Below are 19,019 nucleotides of genomic sequence, written 5' to 3'. Positions count from 1 at the left end.
TCCTCGTGCAGGCTGTCCCATACTCTTTTCCATGTTCCTGAAGCTCCCAACACAATGTCTGTCATCACCTCTCAGGAGAAGACATCAACATCTAATATTCTTAAGTCTTAAGTCAGCTGTTATAAACTCCCCTTAACACTTTCTCTTTGCCTCAAAATTTATCTTCTTTCAAAGGAAAGGGTATTCTTCCTGTTTTCCACCCTACCCTTTGTTCTTGATCACACACTCTCCTGCCTTCCAGAACTTGCACCCACTAACTGTTTTCTTTCTCTGGCCCTTTCCCACTGACCATAAATATGTTCGGATTTTCTCTCTCTCTCTCTTTTTTTTTTTTTTTTTTTGAGACGGAGTCTCGCTCTGTCTCCCAGGCTGGAGTGTAGTGGCACGATCTTGGCTCACTGCAAGCCTGCAAGCTCCGCCTCCCGGGTTCACGTCATTCTCCCACTTCAGCCTCCCGAGTAGCTGGGACTACAGGTGCCCACCGCCACGCCCAGCTAGTTTTTCTGTATTTTTAGTAAAGACAGAGTTTCACCGTGTTAGCCAGGATGGTCTCGATCTCCTGACCTCGTGATCCGCCGGCCTCGGCCTCCCAAAGTGCTGGGATTACAGGCGTGAGCCATCGCGCCTGGCCGTTCAGATTTTCTTTATCCTAAAAATCCTTAATGTCTACTCCCTTTTCTCTCTAAGTATCTGATGTTTCCTTTCCTCTTCTAACAAACCTTTCAGAAAAAAGTTCTGCATTGTGTGTTTATATTCAGTAAGCTTTGCAATGTGCTCTTAGCACTCTCTTAAATTTGGGTGCTTTCCAAAAATCTCTCTTTTCTCCATACTCATTCTAGTAAAGCACACCTCTGACTCTATTTTAAGGTCTTCCATGGATCTCCAAACATCATTAAATAAAATCCCTATCTTCAAGGCCCTTCATACTTGGGTCCCAACCTACTTCTCCAGCCTCATTTTCCATTACTCCCTTACATCCACACCATCCGGCAAAATAAATAAATAAAGCTTCAGCATCCCCCAAGTATGCCGTGCTTATTTCTGGTCCCTTCTTTCCAACTCTGCCATCTGTTTACTCCTGACATTCCCAGGTTTTACAACATGTCCCACCCATCTCAAATCTCTACCAATGAAAATTCTATCGTTATCTCAATGCCCATTCAAGTGGTATTGTCTCCAGAGCCTTTCATCATTCATCATTCATCCAGAAATGCTCTCTCCCACCTCTGAGCTGTATAAAGCAGTCATTTATCACATTCCCTTGGATTGACAGTGACTTATATATACATGACCATGAATCTTAGTTTAACCAAGACTGTTGAGTTTATATTCATCCTCTTGGGGTTATTATGAAGACCACCTCTCTTCACTCTCAAACGTACACAAATTTGAATACTAAATTATATGGTCACCTTTTCTCTATATAGGATTCACCCCCTTCCAAACTAGATTGCAAATTCCCTAAGTACCCAGAACAAGAATGTATACAGTAAGCCCTCATATTTGTTGAATGAATAATAAATAAATAAACAAAATGAGTAAAGAAAGATAGAGCCTCAATGTGGTTTGTCATCAAGTTAACCTGAACCAATCTTTTCCTTTTTTACTGACTCATTCTCATACATATAAAATAAGGATGTTTCTGATCTATTTCCAGGAAGATTGCAAGAGTTATTTTAAGGTTTTCAGGAGGAAAAACGCTGTAAATCTAGGGTAACATTTTATTATAATTTTCAAAATGTCTCACCAGTCTCTAAAAAATAACTTATCAGATAGTATATGGAGAGATTTAGACATCTATTAGCAGTTCTATTTTAAGTAAGAAGGTAGGTAAGTCCTTACTTAATTATACTAGGTAAATATTAACTTTTTTTGGCATTTTTCTATATTTTCTATATTCTTAAGCCATCTAACAAGTGAAAGGCATACAATAATTTTTACTTTAACTTTTCTATTTATTCAGTATCGGCAAATGGAAATTACCATTCCTTGTATTAACGTACTTTTAAATTAGACTAAAAAAGAAAAATAAAAGTAGTTATCATAGGCAATCGAGCTGTCCTGGCTCAAAAAATAACCCAAACAAGCCAGTAAATCTTAATCTAACTTTAATTTTCACAACTAAAGCCTAATGTATAAACAAACAAAATAAACCATTAGGAAGACGTACCTTGCAATCAACATGTGGTCCTGAATGTAGGCTAAAAATTGAGGGTGATCTTTTCTGGCAATGTATAAACATTCTCCATGCAGACAGAGAATCTTCAGGCAATTGAGCATATTAAAAAGAATGTCTGGCTCTTCAAACTTAGCCATTTCCTATACAAAAAACCACATGGTTACTAAGTTATCCAAAACAGTAATGCTACCAAGCCAAGTATTCAAAGACATCAGAAAATATACCTGGAAAATGGTATATATTAGTCTCAATGTTACTGGAAGCTGTTGGTAGCAAAATTTTCTTTCCGTATCATTCTTTACTGCTGTGAAGAAATAATTACACAAAAATTAGGCTAACTCTTCCTTTCCCCCATCATTCATCAATTTATCAAGATCATAAAAACCAAGAAGAGTAAAAAATTGACATAGAATATATGCAAAATTGTTTGAGAAAAGTTTTTATTTGCTCTCCACATTAGCATATATCACTGCTATGATACAAGTGCAGGAAATTTTCTGAATTGAGGATTCTCAGTTTCCATTTTCCACTGCGCAGTCCATCATGTATTCAGATGTCTTTGGCTCCCTGGAGCTAACCCTACCCAAAGACAACTGAATACATGATTGACTGCACAGTGCTGCTAGTTCTGTTAGTTCTGCTGCTCCCTGAAGGGACCTGGAACCTGGCTAGCTACGCCTTCCTAATTGGAAGGGAGATATGCAGGTATTAAAGAGAGGTGTTTGGATGGGCGCGGTGGCTCATGCCTGTAATCCCAGCACTTTGAGAGGCCAAGGCGGGTAGATCACTTGAGGTCAGGAGTTCAAGACCAGCATGGCCAACATGGTGAAACCCCGTCTCTACTGAAAATACAAAAATTAGCCAGGCGTGGTGGTGGGCACCTGTAATCACAGCTACTTGGGGGCTGAGGCAAGAGAATCGCTTGAACCTGGGAGGGTGGAGGTTGCAGTGAGCTGATATCGAGCCACTGCACTCCAGCCTGGACAATAGAGCAAGACTCAGTCTCAAAAAAAAAAAAAAAGAGAGACAGACAGGTGTTCAATTTGTACTAGCAACTAAAGAGGTTTATCCCATGGATTCTCACAAAAAGAGGTAGATTTTGAAACAGCTGAACATATTCAGATGAGAACAACTACTCATTATTTTCACCCTCTCAAGAGGATCTCTAAAACTTTTGCCCCCATACTGGGGGCAGCAATATATTATACATGAGGCATGTTAGAGAAAAGAATTCACAAGTTAACCAGATGCAGAAACTAGTGCAGAATGTGTTAAAATCACCATTACACGTTTTGGCAATCCCTAGGATCAGAGGCAACGGCAGTCAAATTCTCTTGGTCTAGATACTGAAAAGTCCATTGGGAATCTTCCGCCTGAATGTATTTTAAATGCTTGTCATAAGTACTTGACTGTTTTGTTTGATGTGAAAGTTTTAAATATATTTTTGGTGGTGGACATATCTGACCACGATAAGAAATAGGGCCAGGCCTCAAGATGGGAAAAAGGGAAACACACTAGAAGGGAGGGGAAGTCTCTGAACACGTGTCGACAGAGCACCCCTGAATTCTAGGACAGAAGAGCTCCAGATCACTGCCTGAAGGCCCGCAGAGCAGAAGCAGGAGAGAGGCTCTGAACAGCGGGAACCCTGGTCTTGCCTGCAGAGCAGAAGCAGGAGAGAGGCTCTGAACAGCAGGGAACCCTGGTCTTGGAAGAAAGAGAAGAGGGACTCTCCTGCGGAGACAATTTATAACTGCATCCTGCAAGACAGCGGAGAGTCTGAGCAGGAAAAGAGGCTAAGGCTGCCACAGGAGCCTGGAGGAGCATGCAGGGGAGAACAAAGCATGTGTTTTAATAAGTGGACTGTATAACAATTCAGCAAGGAAAAGAAAAACATTTAAAAATAAATTGCTGGCCAGGCACAGTGGCTCACGCCTGTAATCCTAGCACTTTGGGAGGCTGAGGCAGGTGGATCACTTGAGGTCAGGAGTTCGAGACCGGCCTAGCTAACATGGCAAAACCCCGTCTCCTAAAAAAAAAAAAAAAAAAAACTTAGCCAGCGTGGTGGTGGGTGCCTATAGTCCCAGCTACTCAGGAAGCTGAGAAATGAGAATTGCTTGAACCTGGGAGGTGGAGGTTGCAGTGAGCCGAGATCACACCACTGCACTCCAACCTGGGCAACAGAGTAAGACCCTGTCTCAAAAAAAGAAAAGAAAAAATAAATTGCTTAATTTTAACCATTGCTCCAATAAAATATTACGTAGAGATAAAAGCAGCAGTTAATTGATCTGTGTGCTAGCTTAGGTTTAAAAAATATATTTGCACAGAAAGAGTACAGGCTATTGGATCACGAGTGAAGTCCCAGCTTCCCATAGGCATGAATGCCTGACAGAAACACAACTGTAGGCCTGGGCCCTGGCTGCTGCAGCACCTACAACAAGTTAATTAATCCTAAATTAAAGTAGAAGACCTGGGTTCTAGTCCCAACCCTGCCACTAATTAGTTGTTTCGCATTCCCAGGTCCCCATCCCAGGGATACCCAGACTTGAAGCTGGGGAGTGGAGCTTTTGTTTGTGTTTCTGCTTCTCAGGGATTCTGATGTTCCGTTACAGCTCTGGAATCATGTGAAATATGAAGTATAAATTGTGAATGAATAGTAGGAGTGACATGACCAGGGGCAAGTTGTTTAACCCATCTGGGATTTATTTTCCTCATCTGCCAAGTACAAAGGCTAAACTGGATCAGCAGATTGTAAACTTCTTTTCTGCAGAATATTCTGTTTGCAGAAAATCTTAGAATTCCAACATATGGCCGGGTGTGGTGGCTCATGCTATAATCCCAGCTCTTTGGGAGGCCGAGATGGGTGGATCACTTGAGTCTAGGAGTTCGAGAACAGCCTGAGCAACACGGCGAAAACCCATCTCTACAAAAAGTTTAAAAAACTAGCTGGGCATGGTGGAGCATGTCTGTGGTCCCAGCTACTCGGGAGGCTGAGGTGGGAGGACTGCTTGAGCCTGGGTGGTCAAGGCTGGAGTGAGCCGTGATCGCGCTCCTGCACTATAACCTGGATGACAGAGCAAGACCCTTATCTTAAAAAAAAAAAAAAAAGACCTCCAACATATGAAAGAGAGTAAGTTGGAGCAATCTGGCAGAAGCAAGGTGGGGAGCCTGGGTCTTTATATTTTGCCCTCCTCTTCCCCCCAGGGGTTGCCCCAATTGCGGATGTTCCAAAAGAAATCACACTGAGCCCTTACAGCTTCAAGAAGTGCACACCGAAAACCAGTGAACCAGCTCACCTCAGGTATTCCTTCAAATTCTAAAGTTTATGACATGAAATAGTGTGAGCTGAGATATTCATACACAATTCACTGTTCATATGATCCATGGAGAAGCAGTTAGTTCTGACCGAAGATTTAGTAGGGTTACCTTCGTTTGAATATGACACCTCCACAGTTGCAATGAACCCCAGAAAACAGTCCCCTAATAATATCTGCTGCTCACTGAAGAAATGATGCCAAGCCCATGCCTCCCGATACTGGAGTGGGCTCCCAGGAGCAAGCTATTCTTTTTTTTTTTTTTTTTTTTTTTTTGAGCAGAGTTTCACTCTTGTTGCCCAGGCTGGAGTGCAATGGTGCGATCTCGGCTCACCACAACCTCTGCCTGCCCAGTTCAAGTGATTCTCCTGCCTCAATCTCCCTAGTAGCTGGGATTACAGGCATGAGCCACCACATTTGGCTAATTTTGTATTTTTAGTAGAGACAGGGTTTCTCCATGTTAGCCAGGCTGGTCTTGAACTCCCGACCTCAGGTGATCCGCCCACCTTGGCCTCCCAAAATACTGGGATTATAGGTATGAGCCACCGCGCCTGACCAGGAGCAAGCTATTCTAACTCTTCCGGATCATGGATGCAGGAAGATTGAAAAGCTGCCCAAATTTGCCCCAGGTCTCATATAGATCCCCAGAGTGCCACCACCCAGAGCTAGAAATCAGGCTTTCCCAGAGGCACGTGGGGTCACATCCTGAAATCCCTAAATGTCCTCATGTGAGAGGAGCTACAGTACGATTCCTGAGCCTATCTGCCATCTCACTGCCCTCATTGCGTCCACCCAAGAGCTTTGAGACAAATGAAAAAGTGGCCGCTCCCCAGTCCCAGCTAAGAGCCAGCAAAGTAGCCTTCGAGCTCAGCCTGCACAGCCCAACCGCCAGAGCCCCACTGCTTCTATTCAGAAACACTCTGCTTTAGCCAAATGCCCTGAGTGGTTGTCAAGATTGTCAGCGCCCAGCCTTGGTCCACAGAGAATACCTCGCATTGTAAGTAGGGAGGCGATGAGTTTTTATTGAAAACTGGTGCCCGCTGCCAGAAAGATGCTCAGGGAACTGGGTTCTATGGGAACTGTAACGGATCTGTTCATTTTATAATCTGCTGGGAAATGTTCCTCTACACGAGTCTATACTAAGGAAACCACGTCTGAATTTGCCCAAGTCGATATTAAACCAAGAACCCGGTGATTTGAACATCAGGCCATGTGCACATGGCGCATTCCCCAGCAGTCAGTGCACACCTACCAGCATGTTCCACGGGCTCGGTGCGATTGCCTGGGTTCTCCCCATGCTTGCTTGCAGGATTCTCCTCCTCCTCCCCTTCAGGGCCTATGATAAACTCTGGTCTGGAAGAAAGGAGGCTATCCTCAAGGCTGTCTGTGGGCTCCTGAAATAAACAGGACAGGCAGCCAGGTAAGCAGCCCTGGAGGGGTGTCAGGAACGGTTTGCTCAGCTCAGCAAAGCTGGACTGCACACCTGCTGTGTCCTGGGTCCCATGCTGCTGAGGCCAAGGCACCACACCCCAGAAGACCCTGGAGCTCATTGCTGGAACAGTGAAAAGAAATCTCTATCCGCTATTGCTGAAACATTTTCTTTCACTTCAAATATATATCAAAGAAGATCAAAAACATCATTAAATCTTCCTAGGCCTGCTTTCTCACCTCTGCATTAGTCTCCAAGATCAGTGTCCCACTCATCAAGTCATTCTCACCCATGTACATTTTATTCAATAACAGGACTTGATTAGGAAGGAATAATAACGGGTTCACAAAGCTATATTAAGATGCAAATGGCCGGGCATGGTGGCTCATGCCTATAATCCCAGCACTTTGGGAGGCCGAGATGGGCAGATCACGAAGTCGGGAATTCGAGACCAGCCTGACCAACATGGTGAAACCCCGTCTCTACTAAAAATACAAAAATTAGCCGGGCGTGGTGGCACACGCCTGTAATCCCAGCTGCTAGGGAGACTGAGGCAGGAGAATCGCTTGAACCTGGGAGGCAGAGGTTGCAGTGAGCCGAGATCATACCACAGTACTCCAGCCTGGGCGACAGAGCGAGACTCTGTCTCAAAAAAAAAAAAAAAAAAAAGATGCAAATACTGGCTTGGTGCGGTGGTTCATGCCTGTAATCCCAGTGCTTTGGGAGGGTGAGGCAAGGAGGATCACCTGAGGGCAGGATTTGAGACCAGCCTGGGCAACATAGTGAGACCTCATCTCTAAAAGAATGTTTAAAATTATCCAGGCATGGTGGCATGCCTGTGTCCAGTTACCGAGGAGGCTGAGGTAGGAGGATTCTTAAGTCCAGGAGTCCAAGGCCGCAGCTATTCATGATCACACCACTGCCCTCCTGGGTGACAGAGCAAGAACCTATCTCTAAAAATAACAATAATAATAAAAAATAATTTTTTAAAAAAAATTTAAAGACACAAATACTGGTTGTCCAGGGTAGTCAAATTTTTAGGAGTGAAAAACTGCTCTAACATGTGAGTTACAGACAGCAAGGTATGGCAACCCAAGTGTCTGTCAACAGCTAGATGGAGAAACAATTTAAAAATGCATACATTTGGCCAGGCATGGTGGCTCATGCCTGTAATCCCAGCACTTTGGGAGGCCGAGGAGGGTAGACCACTTGAGCTCAAGACTTCAAGACCAGCCTGGGCAACATGGCAAAACCCCGTCTCCACAAAAAATAATTTAAAAATTAGCCAGGCATGGTGGTGGGCACCTGTAGTCCCAGCTTCTTGGGAGTCTGAAGTGGGAGAATCACCTGAGCCTGGGAGGCAGAGGTTTCAGTGAGCCATGATCAAGCTACTGCACTCCAGCATAGAAGACAGAGTAAGGCACTGTCTCAAAAAAAAAATACATTTTACAGTATCCATTGTCACTTAAACTTTGTAATATAACTTTGTGATAAAAGTTCTTTCAAGAATACTACTAATGCATGAAACCATATGAATGGAGGTGCTACAACCCTCACTCAAGCCACTTAATAGAATTCCGTATAGCGTGGCTTCAGTTTGTATCCCTTTCCAAGAGCCTGAGTTGGCAGAAGCAACGGGAAAAGTTTCTTTTAACACAGTCTCACGTATAACCCAGCATGGAGTATAAGATGCTGCTGGAGGAAGACTCCATTACATCAGCTACTGCAGTCTTTAATGCTATTATACATGGGTCATCTCGTTTCTTCAACTGCTTACCACCAGCCGGCTTTCTTCTTTAGGAGCTAGTCTCTCCAGGAGTTCACAAGCAAGCTGATAGCAGAGGATACTAGACTGACATAAGTTGCACTCGATTGCTTTTTCGTCCTTCTGGCAGGTGTGGGATCCCCCCCAGGGGGCTTGGAAGACATTGTTTATAATAGAAATAATGTCCTTTGATAAGCTGTGCTCTAAACCCATCGTGATTCCATCATCTTGTAACTCCATCTGAAAGACATCAAAAAAAGGACACACGCACACACACACAAAAAAAAAAAAAAAAGAAGAAGAAGGAGTTTGGTCCATTTGTCCAATATTCCATTGGCACACTACTTGGGGATGATTTTCACTAACTGACAGAAATATTGAATTATTTAAAGACAATATAGGCTTCAAGACCATGAATATACATTGCTGTCCGTGGGTTTTTCTAGAAGGAATATAAACACAAGATGAAGCAATTGGAATTATTTTAAAAATCATGTAGGAGATTTAAAAGAGAGTTGTTGTTTTTGGCTAATCGGTTTGTGAGATTTTACACATTTAAAAAATGCTGCTCCTCACCTAGAGTCCAGATCTTGGTTTCTAAATACCATGAGCTGCTAAAAGGAACCAGGGCTCCTTGGAGAAATGGCTGAATTCCAGGGCTGGGGCTATGAAAATATAAGATGAGCCTGGAACATCTTGTCACACCAGAAATCAAGGAAGAGTTCATAGAATGATGTGGACGTGCCAAAAGAACACAAGAGCCAGCTTGAAAAGATTCCCACTGGCCAAATACGGAACAATACGAGCATCAAAATACAGAATCATAGTAACAGATTATAACCCACCAAATAACATAAAAATCCATGGGCACTGCGGGAATGAGTAGATAAGTAAATAAACACATAAATGGGAAAGAAGGAGAAACTATTCCATCAGTAGAATACCAGCGAATACATTTAGAAGAAATGATGGAATTGGAAAATTATCACTCGACTGTCATGATAGTAATAATTGATGAGTCATCCATTGATGCTAACACTAGTGGATGAAAGCCTGATAATAAACAGGAAATCCACAAGGTACTTACAAATTACTTATTAGTTACAAAAGGGAAAATAGTGACTTTATCACAGAAAAATGTGGCAGATTTTGGTCACTTGGTTAAGGTGACCAAAGTTATCATCACAGTAATGGGACATTATTATATCTTACGCCTGCTGACATGATGCATTACAAAGGACATAACATCACTTCTGTGGTCTTCCTGCCAAAAAAATGCATGACTCAAATTAATTCATAAGGAAGCATCAGGCAAACTCAAATTGAGGGACAGTCCACAAAACAACTGGACTATACTCTTCAAAAATGTCAAGGCCCCATAAGTATTAGACACCTACGAGGTACCCACAAAAATTAAAAATAATTTTAAAAAAAAGTCAAGGACACGAAAGATACAGACTGAGGAACTGTCCTAGATTAAAGAAGACAACGGAAACAGTATCTGTAATTGCAATGAGTGCTTCTAGATTGTTCCTTAATCAAAGCCAGGCTTTTTTCTCTTGCTATAAAGATGATATTACTATTATTATATCAATTTTCAAAAGTAATAATTTCTGCAAGTTATGTAGTAGTACTATAACACTATTAATTTCCTGATTTTGATAACTGTACTGTGTTTATGTAAGAGAATGTCCTTTTTTTTAGAAAATACACTCTGAAGTGTTTAGGGATAAAAGGACATCATGTCTGCAATTTAGTCTCAAATGATCTATTAAAAATTAACGCATACACATGCAGAGAAAGAGAAGCAGATGTGGTAAATGTTAACATCTGGAGAATTGTGGGGAGGAGTATTTAGGAATTCTTTATAGTATTCTTGTAACTTTTCTGCAAATCTGAAATTATTTCAAAATAAAAGGTTAAAAAGAAATGTTCTCATCAAAACCTTTTTAACTTCTCTTTTTAAATTAACTTTAAAAATCAATGTATAAAATATATTAAAATTAGCTTCATCACTATAGAGTTGTACCTTGCCCTTCCCAACAATAGTATCATCCTTTTTGTTCATGCAATTTATTTAACAGAATCAATTCTAATGACACTAGGGTGTTTCTAAAATTCAATCCATTCTCATATGTCAACATCACTGCAGATATTCACATAAGTAGTTTTCAGACTCTTTAGGAAATCTCCAAAGGAGTTTGCAAAAGGTCTTGGGTGATGCTGAATCATTTCGATAAGTGTGGAGATGCCCAACACATGGAAAGAATTGCTGTACAACGCTTTCTCTCATTCTTCACCTCTGAACTAAAGGAAGCTCATGCTTCAGCTACCTGCTTCAGGAGAAGATCAAACATGAGGATGAAACAATTTAGATTCATTTCATCATCTTCACAATCAAAGTCAATAGTCCTTCCTCCTGGGTGTCCAAAATTCTTGAAAGGGCTACGAAACGGACTACGCAAAGGACTCCGAAACGGACTCTGGAAAGGACTATGAAATGGACTAAGCATATTGTGCTGAACTCGTCGGCCAGGATCAGAGGCAACACTCACCTACAAGAAAGAATGGCAACACATAGAAATGAACTCACAGAAGCTCAAATTGCTGTGTAAAATATTCGGGGACTCTATGGAAGGTATTTCCAGCTGTCACACTTATTTCTTTCCTTAACCAATGGCATTAGTACCTCCAAATACTAAGGATTCTCTCAATATATAAAAACAAGAAATAAAACCACTCAAACTTCCTAGTTGTCAGGAAGTGACATCAACACCCTGAAGAATGAAGGCATCTGCCATTACATTTTTCAACCCATCAAACATGTCCAATTAGACCAGATTGTTTGAGTCTACTGAAAATCGTACCCTGAAAAATGAGAACTTACAAAAGTAAAATATTGCAAGATAATGTTTAGAATCAGAAGCACAGAATCTCAGGTTGACCTGATTGGTTAAAAGATGGTCTCTGGGGATTACAGTTATTAAACTATTATGAGACAACAATATACGACAAACCTTTTGTACTGGTTATTCTCCATTTGTCCACCCAACCCCCACTCAGACTCTTACTACCTCCTTGGCCCTACTCTATGCCCAAGCAGTCGTGGACTGAGTCTCCTCTGGCTCCTTTGCTGCCTAGTTTCCAGTTGGGTTAAGTCAATGGTTTTTATTTTTTGGATTATTTTGTTGTTGTTTTGTTTTGGGACAGTCTTGCTCTGTTGCCCAGGCTGGAGTGCAGTGGCATGATCACAGCTCTCTGCAGGCTTGACCTCTCACTCTCAAGCAATCCTCCCACCTCAGCCTCCCAAGTAGCTGGGACAAAAGGCATGCACCACCAGGCCCAGCTAAGTTTTTGAAAATTTTTTTGTAGAGACAAGGTCTCATTATGTGGCCCAGGCTGGTCTCTAACTCCTGGACTCAAGCAATCCTCCCACTTCAGCCTCCTGAAGTGCTGGGATTAGAGGCATAAGCCACCAAGCCTGACTGGGTTCAGTCAATGGGAGGTACCAGCAGAATTCCTGAGACCTGGAGGAGAGAGAGGCAGGAGTATTTCTCCCCTCTCCCTGCCCACTTGGGTGCTACATCTCTGGGAGCATCTCCAGCACTCCATAACTTCTCCAACCAGCCCTTTCTTACAGTTTCAGCTCCCGTTTGGTACCCCAGGAACTCTTTCCCTTGTTCCTTCAGCCCTGGGAGTGTAAGGACTTTCTACTGGACTGTACCTGGACTGTAGGTGCCTTGTCCACCCATATTGCTCCTTTAGCTCCTTTAAGCTTTCCCATAATACTATAGGAAGAATCTCCATTAAAGTCTGTCATTTAAACTATCTGGGATAAATTCTGAATCAGGACCCTGACTAACACATCTGTATATCACTCTCAAATCATATTTCTCTCTCTTTTTTTTCTTTTTCAATTTTTATTTTAGAATCGGGGGAACACATGTGCAGGTTTGTTACAAAGTTATATTGCATGATGCTGAGGTTTGGGATATGATTGAACCTATCACCTAGGTATTTTTCTGTCTTAAAAATCTTTGTGGTAACCACAAAGCTCTTCAAACACCATTTTTAAGGTAAAGAGGAAGATTACCCCATTAAGAATCAGAATACCCAGGTATTCACGGTGTTTCTGTAGGAAATCACTTCACTTCACTGAACATCAGGTTAGGTAGTTGTAAAATGAAGATAATGAGTTCTTCCCTGGCTGCCTCACACAATTCTGTGATATTGTTTGCTGTGAACACATTGCACAGAATAAAGTGCTACACAAAGAAATGTCATCTTAAAGGTTACAGAAGAAAGAAAAAAAGTATAGATGGTTGGCAGCTGGCTCCTATCAGGAAGATGACAAAATAAGTAATGATATTCTTTAAAACACTGAATGCAAACCCATAATCATGTTCCATGTTTTAATCCCTAGATATCAGGTGGAATGGCTGGAGGCCTGTGGCATACAGTGAGGGAAATTTTGTAGAGAGGCTTGACAAGGAAAGAGTGGAGGACATTTTCTGCCAACCATCCAATAAGAGTCAACCTTTCCACAGCTGCTCATGGCCTGAGAACAGCAGCACATCAGCAGAGACTCTATCAGGCCTCCATAGAAAAATAACCAAAGCTGTCCAGCAGTTTCTATACACTTTAGACCAGACTATCTTGACTTTTCTCATCTACAATGATGTAAAGGGGTCAATAAAATGGGCTCAGTTGGTTCACAGTGACAGCATCCCTCACAGTCACCAGTAGCTGATCATATCTTCCCAAAAGACAAGGAAAAAAAAACAATCATCCAAACTCCTCCCAGACTCCTCACCCCCAAAGTGAAGCACTGATCTGCCTAGGAGATGGTAAAAAATTCTTATTCACCAGGAGACTCATAAAAATGGAATGTTACCAAAAAGCTACTCTTTTTCATCAAGGGAGAAAGCTAAAATTCAAAGAAATTAAAAATAAAATGAAAATTCAATAACTTACTGATTATAAACTATACCAAACAAATGTGACTATTTAATGCACTTAAAAGATGAACACAGCGAGATGGGCTGAAAACACATTTTTGGTTTCTTATGACAGTACTTTCAGGCATAGGATAACTGACAAGGGTTTTCAAGATTTTTAAAAGTAAGACAAGAACAAATGTGGCAATAATTACCCTTCGAGATGTAAGGTTCCCTGCCAGTTCACTGACTCTTGATTTTCTTTGATTTGCCAGCTCTTTGACTGAATTAACTCCATCAGAAAACATACTTATTAGTAGTTGAAGTGGAACCATGATATCTAACTCCGATAATACCTAGGGAAAAAAGGCATATATCCCCCCAAAAACACATGTAAATTTTAAAACTCAAAAAAGCTATATTTAACCTTCTTTTTCCAAAGCAAATTATTGAACATAAGGATAATTAGCCTTACACGTATTCTATCAACACAGTCATCCTCCAATTTTCATACTAAGAAAATCAAAGTTATCACTGAACTTTCTCCTTTCCTCACCCGCAGCATCCAATAGGTCACCATGTTCTTTCTATTAACACTTCTCAGTTTCTCTTGATGCTGTCCCCCACTCTCCATACCCACCACTAGTGCCTTAGATCCCCCCTTTCTCCTGGACTAGCACTGCTTCTCCAGTCCATCCCCACTCTGACCTCAACGACCCATCCGATCTTGCTGTCTGGTACAACTTCATGTCAATCTGGGCCCAAATCAAGTCACTTTCTCTGTCACTAATTTTCTGGAAAAAAATGCCTTCTTCCTTCAGACAGAATTAATCCATCCCTGTTTTCTGCTTTCTTAACCTTTATACATATCTTTATTAGAGCAATTATTACTTTTTCTTCTGTTTAATTATCTAATCCTATCCCTCCCACTGTGAGCTGCTTAAAGAAAGGAAGTATGCAGAAAGGACTATTTCCGGTCCCATTTTTTATTCCAGTGCCTATTCCAGTGCCTGACACATGGGAGCTCTTGTACATGCTTCCAGAATTAATTATAAATGAGTCAACTCTAACCACTATAGTGTCCACTCTATCCTCCAAATAGACCAAGGCTGGAAAACCTTCTTCAGCTGCAGCACTCTGTCTTATAAACCAAGGCTGGATGAAAGCCCAGTTCATAAAACGTGTAAATGTTGCCGCTGTAGCTATAGGGGGGACAAAGCTGTATGGGCTCATCCCCAAAGAGCACAGTGTAAGGGCTGTGCAACGGGGTAACTGAGGCAACATCCAGCCATCTGTAGGAAGACTGGCTTTCTTAAAAGGAGAATTACCTTACTGAAATCCATTTGGGAATAAATGGTTTAAATTCTAAATCCCAAAGTTGACTGTTTGTTTGTTTGTTTTTTGAGACAGGGTCTCACTCTATTGCCCAGGCTAGAGTGCAGTGGCTTGATCATAGCTCACTGCAGCCTCGATCTCCTGGGCTCAAGAGATTCTCCCGGCTCAGCGTCCCAAGTGGCTGGGACTACAGGCGTGCGTCACGACAACCAGCTAATTTTTGTATTTTTTGTAGAGATGGGCTTTGGCCATGTTGGCCAGGCTGGTCTTGAACTCCTGAGCAAGTGATCTGCCCACCTGTGCCTCCCAAAGTGCTGGGATTACAGGTGTGAGCTACCGAGCTGGTCCAAATTTTGACTTTTTAAAAAATGGTCCCTTTACTCTTTGTCAAATGTGAAGAATATTGCTCTTTTGTTTCGAAAAGGTGTCTTTACAACTTGAAGAGCTTATGGGATCCTATCCTTGCATGACACAGAAATGTATCTGTACCTGTAGTTAATCTAAACATTGATTCTGTCCTCATTTTCTAAAACTGCCCAAACTCATATCAGGTATTCAAGTTAATTTAATAAACTTTAATTGAACATCCACTTTTAAATACAAGTGTGTGCCATATTCTAGGAGGAGAGGATGAAGAGGGTTATAAATACAGAAATGAGTAAAACCTGGCCCCTGTACTCAGGAGCTTGTAATCAGGTGGCGAGACAGACAAAAACTGTAAGACAGAAATAGAACCAAATTCACACAGAGAACCTGGGAAGATGAGGGTTTGAAGTAGCAGGAAAGTTCACATAGGGGATAATTTTTGAGATGGACTTTAAAAGGTAGGTTGGAGTTCACAAATAGAGACAGGAGAGGAAGTCATTCCAGGCTGAGGGAACAGCATGAACTACTCACTAAATCCTTCCCCATCTTTCCAAGTAAAGGACCTGCTTAATATCAAAGATTTGTCAGAATCCCACAAGACAGCTATTGTACTTTTAATAGCCATTGATGGAAAAATACAAAAGGACCTAAAGCTACTATGAATTCAGTAATATTATTGCACAATTTATATATTTATATGTTATTAACCACAACTAGAGCAACATATATTTGAAATTTACTCATTTATCTATGCATAGGAGACATACTTTATTGGCAAACATGGGGACTTATGAACTCTTTGCTATAACTCTCACTCTCTCGACCCAGGGATCTAAAGCTTATAAGCTAAGAACTATTTCCTAAAATGATCAAAAGTATTATTCACTTACATGAAGCCATAGTAAAGCTTGCTCCTGCACGGAGGAGGGGTATCCTGTAAACCGACAACTAATAAAACCAAACATCTCCTCCATTGAGAAAGGCAGAGGACAGAGTTCAATGTCAAACATTTTGCTGGAAAGCAGAGCAACAAAAGTAAATGACCAATGGGCATAGATTGGGTTCTACTAATACCACCACCGTCTTTCTAACTATTCCCTATTTGGAGAGCCAAGCCTTTAGTTTAGTTTGTATTCTGAACTGTTATCAGCATATTTCACTTTACTGTAAGAGAAGTTTATGTCATTGAAATAGAGATCTTATAAATAATTCATATGGTTGTTAATAACATTACTGTTCTTCCTCATATTAGGTTTAACAGAAGGAATTGCATTTCTAAGGCATTAGCATTGCTCCCCAGCATCTAAAACAGTTTCCCTTTGCACTTTCCCACCACATCCCACCAATTACAATTATATTTGAAAATTTCAAAATAAGTAAACATCTGTTTTTATCTATTTACTATTCCACAAGAACAAAATCTTTTCTGGACAATGCCAAATCATCTTAGGTTGAGGTATTGCAGCTATTTCATGTTGGGGCTTCAAGTTTCTCCACAGGGTTGTTAAAAAATAAATGAGATTATATAAAACGCTTAGTAGGGTGACCGGCATACAGTACATGCTCAACAAACGTTAGACATGATTATAATTACAGTGACTTCATTAAACTACTTACCCACCTTAATACTTCCCTGAATTCTTTTAACTGATTATCTGGGACTTCTGTTCTGATGGCTTCCAGCCATTCCGGCATAATACACTCCCAGACAGATTGACTGATCACATTATAGGGGATCAGGCAGAGGATTCGGTTGAGACCTTCCTTCAGCTGAGTCACTGTGCTACAGGACTTATCCCAGTAGCCACCAACCTGAAGAGGTTTCCATAGCCACAGGGGAAAAGAATGAAACACACTGGTTACAATTATACTCAAGGACTTCCTAAGGCAATGGGTACAGAGAAAGGCCACAATCCATCATGTCTGAGTCCTAGGCCAAGAATCTTCAGTGTGAGATTGATTCGTAAGACGGCAAACCACCAGGATCCATCAGTTACAGAAAGGAAAACATAGTTACGAATAGGCTCAAATATTGATTACAGATTGAACATTTAATGATGCTACTGTTGATTTTCCAAATCACATGTGAATTAAAATTCCAAAGATTTATTCCCAACAGGATGAGCATACTATTAGAGCATTCTTATTCCTCAAGTCTGATAAATCCATTACAACATGCACATTATACCTGTGCTTCAGAGGAACACGGTTTTCTACTACTGCTTGCTTTGTATTGCAGATTTTTCATTACAGGAAATACGGTAGTACACAGTGCTCTTTTTACCCTATGCTGCATACCCTGCCACAATTTTTTTCCTAAGAATGTTCTAAAGGTAGTTGAATCTGTGAATAAAAAGGACTGGCTTTTTAAACCAATTAAGATAGTATATCAATTTTTAAGAGCAGGAAAAACTTAAAATCACGAATTTACAAACTTAGGTTGTTTATAATCCTGATGTTAGAGATCGTATATTCTAAGTGTCAATGTAACAAAGGTTAAACTGGTCCTGAGTCTTTACTAAATAACACAAGATGTGTGAGAAACTACCTCAATTTAAATGAATTCAATTTTAAATGTTTATTACATCTAGAATTCCAGATTATTCCAAAAAATCAATCAATTCTATTTTAAAGCTCCAATATCTATTTGGTGCCATATTGACCAAAATCCTAGACAAGACAATTGACTAAATATTTTCAAGAAATGACTATATTTCTATAATTTCTGTTGTGTTGTTGTTAGTTACAGGTACAGACAGAAAAGAGCCAGCACTAATAACATTGAGATCCTGAAATATACCACTACTGAAGTTTTTCTGGCTATGTAGTTTATGGTCAAGCCACATAATAAGGCTTATTGGTTTTGAATAGTACTTTGGAACAAGTACGCTTTTGGAAACCCTAAATTGTCAGTGGCCAGATGACAGATCCTTTGGGTTGGAAGAGCTTTCATATTTAAAAGGATTTTTAGAGAGCACTTACCCTAAGCAAATGTCCTAATTACCCATAGGGGAGGATGAAATGGAAAGAAGGACACAAAAAGTATCACAGCTAGCCTAAAACGCTCCCTTAATAAAATTAAATAACAGAAATCAGATTTAGAACAAAAATTTAAATCTACACCCACCATAAACTCCCCTTCAACACCTTCCTCCTGCACACGGCCCAGGGGAAGGCTGATAGTCCAGTCTGATAGGAGATATTATGGAAGACTTCCCTTTACAGGTCAATGGGCTAAAGTGGAATGATATGCTCAGAGGGCAGGAATTCATCCTAAAGGCTCTGTTAAAAGATTTACAAAAACATTCCAAAGGCACACAGCTCTAAATTCAGAAGCCCTGGAACACAGGAATCTTTTGGTTTCCATGTCAGTTAGAAATTTTCTCTCCGACATAAGGGGACAATTTCAAAATAGGGCAGTTGGATGAGCAGGCCAATTCGTGAATGCTATTGTTGATGTCACCATCCAATTCTTTGAGGTATTAAAAAAATAACTGTTCTAGGCTGAGGCAAAAGGATCGCCTGAGGCCAGGAGTTCAAGACCAGCCTGAGCAGCACAGTGAGACCCTGTATCTAAACAAATTTTTTTTAAATTAGCCAGGCATGGTGGTATGCACCTGTAGTTCCATTTACTTGGGAGGCTGAGGTGGGAGGATCGACTGAGCCCAGAAGTTTGAGGCTGCAGTGAGCTATGGTT

The 19,019-nt window shown here is 41.0% G+C and overlaps 1 protein-coding gene across 12 annotated transcripts in view; it reads right to left on the bottom strand.

Annotated features, from left to right (window-relative positions):
• UNC79 (unc-79 homolog, NALCN channel complex subunit) overlaps positions 1-19,019 on the bottom strand; it is a 277,012-nt gene that overhangs the window by 118,642 nt on the left and 139,351 nt on the right. For all 12 annotated transcript variants that reach the window (XM_055361283.2, XM_055361282.2, XM_063698138.1 and 9 more), the window contains 8 exons: positions 16,944-17,134; positions 16,213-16,336; positions 13,837-13,977; positions 11,018-11,239; positions 8,697-8,924; positions 6,743-6,884; positions 2,404-2,483; positions 2,171-2,319 (listed from right to left, as the gene is read on the bottom strand). In XM_055361283.2, the coding sequence (XP_055217258.2) occupies positions 2,171-2,319; positions 2,404-2,483; positions 6,743-6,884; positions 8,697-8,924; positions 11,018-11,239; positions 13,837-13,977; positions 16,213-16,336; positions 16,944-17,134 (1,277 nt within the window). The remainder of the gene's footprint in view (positions 1-2,170; positions 2,320-2,403; positions 2,484-6,742; positions 6,885-8,696; positions 8,925-11,017; positions 11,240-13,836; positions 13,978-16,212; positions 16,337-16,943; positions 17,135-19,019) is intronic.

The sequence above is a fragment of the Gorilla gorilla genome, chromosome 15, assembly GCF_029281585.2.
Source record: "Gorilla gorilla gorilla isolate KB3781 chromosome 15, NHGRI_mGorGor1-v2.1_pri, whole genome shotgun sequence".
Classification (NCBI taxonomy): Eukaryota; Metazoa; Chordata; class Mammalia; order Primates; family Hominidae; genus Gorilla; species Gorilla gorilla.
The sequence above is the reverse complement of the archived record's forward strand: the minus strand, read 5'-3'. Positions and strand labels throughout refer to the sequence as shown.